Source organism: Pteropus vampyrus, unplaced genomic scaffold (assembly GCF_000151845.1).
Source record: "Pteropus vampyrus isolate Shadow unplaced genomic scaffold, Pvam_2.0 Scaffold98, whole genome shotgun sequence".
Lineage (NCBI taxonomy): Eukaryota > Metazoa > Chordata > Mammalia > Chiroptera > Pteropodidae > Pteropus > Pteropus vampyrus.
In genome coordinates this window covers 600,390-606,972 of record NW_011888879.1, presented here as the reverse complement: position 1 = coordinate 606,972, position 6,583 = coordinate 600,390, and the positions used below count along the sequence as shown (strand labels likewise).

At 42.5% G+C, this 6,583-nt stretch overlaps 1 protein-coding gene across 1 annotated transcript in view; it reads left to right on the top strand.

The window, feature by feature from the left end:
- Window positions 1-4,999: 4,999 nt before the first annotated feature.
- NEK2 (NIMA related kinase 2) overlaps window positions 5,000-6,583 on the top strand; it is an 11,611-nt gene continuing 10,027 nt past the window's right edge. The window contains exons 1-2 of the mRNA XM_011364494.2: window positions 5,000-5,201; window positions 6,081-6,298. Of these exons, the coding sequence (XP_011362796.1) occupies window positions 5,106-5,201; window positions 6,081-6,298 (314 nt within the window). The 5' untranslated portion in view covers window positions 5,000-5,105. The remainder of the gene's footprint in view (window positions 5,202-6,080; window positions 6,299-6,583) is intronic.

The window sequence follows — 6,583 nt, the reverse complement described above, 5'->3', positions numbered from 1 at the left end:
TTGGGCTCTACATGAGCAATGTATCCCCCACCCCAACCTGCTCCTCCTCCAGCATTCCCTCCTGCAGTGAAGGACATCACCATCTCTCTGGTCATTCAAGCCAGGAGTTGTCCTCCCAAATTCCCCTATATACTGATGGTCACTGCATCTCATCACCTAATCCACCTCCCAAACAGTTCCGAATTCTCTTCCTCTTCTTCATTCCCACCATCATTCCCTTGAGGGGGTGGCATATAGCTCCCCCCTGGGGTGCTACCATAACCTCCAGCACTGTATTCCTGCCTTCCAACGTTCATTCTCTACACTTACCAGTGATCTTCTACAGCACAGTCTGGTAATGTTCTGCTCTAAGCTTCCACTGGGGCTCCATCACCTTCAGAAGATTGCCTAGATTCTCAGTCATCCTGTTCACCTGGCTAACCACTTGTTTCACAAGGTAACCACATGCAACCTTTGGTCCACCAAACTGTAGGCTCCTGCATGCTTCCATGCTTTTACCCACAGCTCCTTTTGTCCAACTCATCCTTTAGATGGAGTTTAAATGGCACGGGGAACATTTATCCTGACCTGCACTCCCTGCCATTCTTATCAGAGCCTGGTTCCTCCCTCTGGGTTTCCCTAACATGTGGACAAAGCTCTTCCAGAGTGATGGCCACACGGCATAGGGAGAGCTGGTCTACACCTACCTCACCTTTCCAGGGAGACCTCTTTGAGGTCAAGGGCTAAACTTTCATCTTTCTATCTCCAGCAGCTATCACTAAGTCTGTCACTCAATAAATGTTGCTGTTAAAAGTAAAGAATGAAGAGAAAGGATGTTGAGAAACCTAAAGCATACATAACTACTTGATAAAAACTGTCACCTGGAGTCAAACTGAGGGCTATACAAAGTCATGTTCTGGCTCTGACAGCAATTCCTGTGGATTTTCAGGAAGATGGGATAGAATCATAACACATAAAGTTAAATTGGTCCTTTAAGGTCATCTAGGTTAACAGTCTCATTTTATAGGGCCCAGAGAGGTTGAGTGGATTCCCCAGGTCATATCTCATCAAAACAGAGCTAAACAAACCTGGGTTTTCTAGACCTCATACCCACTCTTCCTATAATTTCAGTGCTGTTCGCAAGGGAAAATTGGGACCGTTCTCGAAAATCTCCTACAATTCCTTAGAAACACAGTATAGGTTCAGCAGCCATGATTACTTTTAACATTCTTCTTAACCAAGTTGTATCATCGATATTCTTAGAGATAACAAATATCCCGAATTTACAAATTTCATGAGAAACCACGTAAAATTTGTCAATAGCTCTCTTTGTCTGAAAGTGCATCCTTGTATTGAACAGAAGTCAGCCTTCCCTTAACTTGTACCCTTGGGTGAGAGTTTGACACTATCCCCTTTAAAATGAGGTGGAGGTCAGAACTAAACACTATTTGGTTTCACAAATAAATTTCTTCTCATCATATTCTCCCATCAGCTGCCTGTCATTAAATCCAAAGCTCTCTCTTAGTTTGCATCTCGTCCTGTTTATATCAAGTGGTGTGTTGCTATTAGGGCCAGCCTCCATTACGCCTCATTATTTCTTCTAGAATATGTTTATTTATTGAGCACGTACTATGTCATGAACCTTTCTCAAATATCTTTTAGCATCTGAATGCTATAAACAAAGAATCCCTCCTTTTTTTCTTTCTAGAAATCTTTATTAAGCACTTAAAGAACTTCTGTAATCTCTGACTTTAAATTGCTCCAAGACACAAAATGTCTTGTCTGAGATTTGAAATACTTGATATGACAATTTCAAATTTTCCTTTTAGGACAGGCCTCCACAGTGGACTGGTGCAGATGTAGCTACTCCTTATTTATTATGAAGTTATTTACAGCCATCCAGTGGGTTTTTAATGTAACATAAACAAGGAAGCTGAGAGCAATGAGGTACGGCTTCGTTTGTTCATTCTTTCAATCATTTCTTCATTCATTGTACAAATGCTAATTGAGTGTCTTCTACATTCTGGGCACCATTTAGGTGCTGGAGATACGACAGTGAACAAAACAAACAATAACAAAACCACAAGCATTAGTTATTTAAGACGAAAAAGACAGTAGAACAAATTTTGGGCAAAGATCAAGAGCTTGATTTTGAACGTGCTAAGTCTGAGATGCCAACTAGTCTTTCAAGTAGCTTCTTTTAAAAATTAGTTGGCGTCTCTGGGAACAGCTAGAGAGCACTTGTAGACAGAAAGCATAGACATAGTGCAAATAATCTCTTTGAGATTTCACCAAATTTAAAACTGACAACATGAGCACATTTAGCAGGACAATTGTGAAGACAGTGAATTAGACCCTGAGTGTGAGAGCATGGTTATGGAGAAATTCAAGCCTTGGCCCCATCTTCACAGAACTGCTCATCCCTTAGTTCTGTTTAAATGTGAACTTCTCAGTTTCTGTCTCTGTTCTTTGTTTTCTTAACTCTCGCCACAATTTGTAAAGGCTGGATTTCTCTGTGACATTATGTATAGGGTGAGTTTTTGATTTAATAGGTCAGATAAGCTAGATACAGGAGAGCTGGTTATATAGATTGGTATGTGGCACATTCTAAGTCAGTAAAGAACACGGTTAATTGTTCTCTTAGGAGATCACGGTGTGTTGAAGGCAGTCAGAAGAAATTTCAGGGTAAAAACTGGATGTGAGCTGAATCTTAAAAAAATGAGAGGAATATGGAGGATGGAGGGAGTAAGTGGAGGGGGAAGGGGTGTTTCCTGTAAAAGTATTCCTGATTGACCCCTACATTCTCCTCAGCCACCAATATCTCTTTCTACTCTGGTGTCTAGTGGTCTCTGCTGGGCTGTCCTGCTCCTCACTCTCACCCAGTGATACAGGCTAACTCTAGCCAGTCAGTCACTAGGGTTTGTCATGCTATGCGTATGTCACTCTTTTCTTTATTATTGTCATCATGGCTCAACTATCTCTTTTTAAATGAACCCCCAGCATATCAACACCTATCATTATACCTGCGATATAGTAAGTGCTCAATAAACATCTGTTGAAGGAACTTATGAGCCTTGGAACCACTCTCTATACTGCTGGTATAGCTCTTTCCGCAGTATTAGTCTCTGCCACAGGGCTGGGAATGTTTGAAACATGAATGCTTGAAGGGCTCCTCCAAATCCTTGCAGGATTAATACACTGCTTTCTAATTTCATTTAACGAAGATTTATTGCATGACTCCTTTATTATAGGACTTATACTGGCTATGAAGAGCTACTGTGAGACCTATGTAAACAAATCATGATAAATAACAAATTAAGGGTTTATTTTTGTACCAAGTGGTCTGTGAACACTGTAGATGGAGCAATTGCTTGTTCTGGTATGCTAAAAGATGCTTCGCAGAGCACAGGAGAGAAAGTTGACATTGAATCTTAAAAGATAAGTTGTGTCCTCTAGGCAGATATGACACATTGAGTGGGGCAGTGGATAAGGGAGTCAGGTGGATAGTATTCCAAACAAATGGAATAACAGGTGCAAATGTGGTGGGGGCAGGGCTGAGAAGGTGTGCCAGGTTTGGGGAATTAGGGCAAAGGGTGAGAGCAGAAGAGTGGCCAGAGAGAAGGTTCGGGACTGGATTTGGAGCAGGCCAGCCAAAGAGCTCCACGAATGTCAGTCTTTAAGAGGTACTAAAATAAAAAAAATATAGTGCCAATTAAACCAGCCACTTGTAGCTTCTTACATAACTTTTGAAACCTAAATTGGTCTCATTCCCTTGAGGTAAGACAGTGCCCTTGAATGTTACTTTAAAAATTCTCTTGGTTGGCATTTCTAATTATGTTATATTCACCGCATATAATAAATTTCTTATTTTTAACATAAAGAGGTTTGTAATTTTTATTAATAGAGAGTCAAGTTATTTTCAATCCCATTCTGAACAGATATTTAAAGAAAATTGACCTATTTGAGCATTGCCAAATGATTAGGCTTCTGGTAATGCACCCATCCTTGGATGGAGGTCTCCAGGCCCCCTTTCCCAGGTAAAAATTGGACTGTTCCATATGGCTGGGTGAGCTGAAAACGTTAGTTTCTGTGGGTGCCCAGAAGAGGCTACATTCAACGAAGTATTGTCAATTAATTATGTGTTCAGCACCCTACATAACCTATTTGGTAGACTGTTGTTGTTGTTGTTGTTGTTGTTGTTGTTTGTAGATGTCTTAAACCTGTCTGCCTTAGAGCCACCATATTCTTCTGGTATTCTAAAACATCAGGACTTCCATATTCTACCCTGAGGGTTTGTACACATCCTCTGCATGCTGAACAAGACTCTAAATTCGGTATTCAAAAATATAGTCTATGATGACTGCACCCTGCACAAAATCATGTGTAACCTTTAAATCGTTACTATGAGTATCCACGGTTTTTGTATTGATTCGTCTCTTCCTGGCTGTTGAAACTAAAGCAAATAAACTTTCTGTGCTTCCGTTTTCTCATTATACTAAACTCTGCTTTATAGGATTGTGTTGAGCAATATGTGAGACAATGTAAATTGCTTGGCACAGTCCCGCATTGTAGTCAGCGTTTCAGCGAGGGGCGTACTTTTAAACTCTGTACTTAGCTCTTCCTAAATCTTCAACATGACCCCGCCAAGGCTCAGGGTACCGGAACCTGAGAGGAGAGGGCACCTGCAGAGTACAGGAACCCGAGAGATTAGAGTGCAAAGGTCAGAAAGCAGTTGGTTAAGGGAGGGTGCAAAGAAGTCTGAGGCGAGGTCTCTGGACTTCGGTTACTTTGGCGACTTAAGCCAGAGGGACATAGTTGCGGAAATCCGCTTGGGGCCGCTTTCTATCCCCCACCCACCTGATCATTTAGCTCCGCCCCTTTCTCCCCAGAGGAAGAAAGAGGACGCTGATCCCGACGCCGAGGAGGTTGCCTAGGGATACGCCTTCCCACGATGCCTAGGGGGTTGTGTTCTTCTTAGCCAATCAGAGAGGCAAAGCCTCTTCACTGTGGGCCAATAGACTGCGAGGCCAGGGCCCGCGACGGTTAAACGGGGCTGGACCTCGGACTCGCTGGCTGTAACTTCACGGCTGCGGCCTGATCTGCTGGGGTCCTGCGGTGAACCCGCCATGCCGACCCGGGCGGAGGACTACGAAGTGCTGCACACCATTGGCACGGGCTCCTACGGTCGCTGCCAGAAGATCCGGAGGAAGGGCGACGGCAAGGTGAGCGCGGGCCCCTTCCCTGCCCCCGCCCCTGCTACGTTATCGACAGCCGGTGGCGAGCGCCTTCCGCCGCCAAAGCGAGAGGCCTGGGATTGTGGGTCTCCAAGGCTGGGTGCCCGGAAGAGTCAGCCATCTCCCCCAGATGGGATGGGAGACTGCTTCTTTTGACATATATATTCGAAAAAATATATATAATATATACACACATACATATGTTTTCTTTTATTTTCCCCTTCTCTTCCATTTCCTTCTTTTTTTCTTGCTTTGACTTGCTAAGGGCCTTCCAGTGGGGACAGGTAACTGACTCCTGAGCTATTTTTAATGAAGAGTAGAGCTGTGGGACAGGAGAAAGGAACAGGACCACCAGAACCGGGAACTTTCTGTCTTGCAGTCAGAGCTCATTTAAAATACCTATTATTCGGCGTTTTGGATCCATTTTTCCTATATTCCTATGTGTGTAGGTTGACCTGATACAGAAAGAAACAACAGAGAGGAAACCGCCTGGCTGCTGATGGAGGGATCTTTACTCAGGTCTCACTCACCTTGGGAAAACTAGGCTGGTTAGAATGGTCAGGGACTTTGACTGTCTCTGCCCTACCTTTGAGCAAAGTACATTTTGCCAACTTCCCACGAAACAAGTGAGGGTAAGGGGTTGGGAGAGGCCTAATATGCCTCATCGCCCTCTCTCCCATTATATTATTTACTGCTTAACAGTGAGAGGATGGAAATAAACTCAGGGGTCCTAAAGATTATCGAACTCAAGTAGATGATGACTGTAGGATCTATTTCATAGGGAAGTATTTTTTAAATTTTGGAACATTTACTCTTTGTTTTTGAGTATAATGAGTTCATTCTTACCCTGGGAAATTCTTATTACAGATATTAGTTTGGAAAGAACTTGACTATGGCTCCATGACAGAAGCTGAAAAACAAATGCTTGTTTCTGAAGTGAATTTGCTTCGTGAACTGAAACATCCAAACATTGTCCGTTACTATGATCGAATTATTGACCGAACCAACACAACGCTGTACATTGTAATGGAATATTGTGAAGGAGGGGACCTGGCCAGTGTAATTACAAAGGGAACCAAGGAAAGGTAAGTTAATCTTGAAATGTAAGCTGAAAATGGGCCTGGTTTTGTTTCTGTTAAGCATCTTGTTTTAGGATCAGACATAAAGTACTTAGACATGTATGTAGAGGAGTGTTTTTGTATTTGGTGGGTCCACAGTACTTGAGGAAATTCCTGGGAATCAACACCCATATTTCATAACAAAATATGATACTTATTTCTCTATTGTACACTTTGAAAACTAGATAATTCACATTAATCTCATCTTTATAAAAGTTTTATTCAGAAGTTATATGCTGTATAACTGCTTTG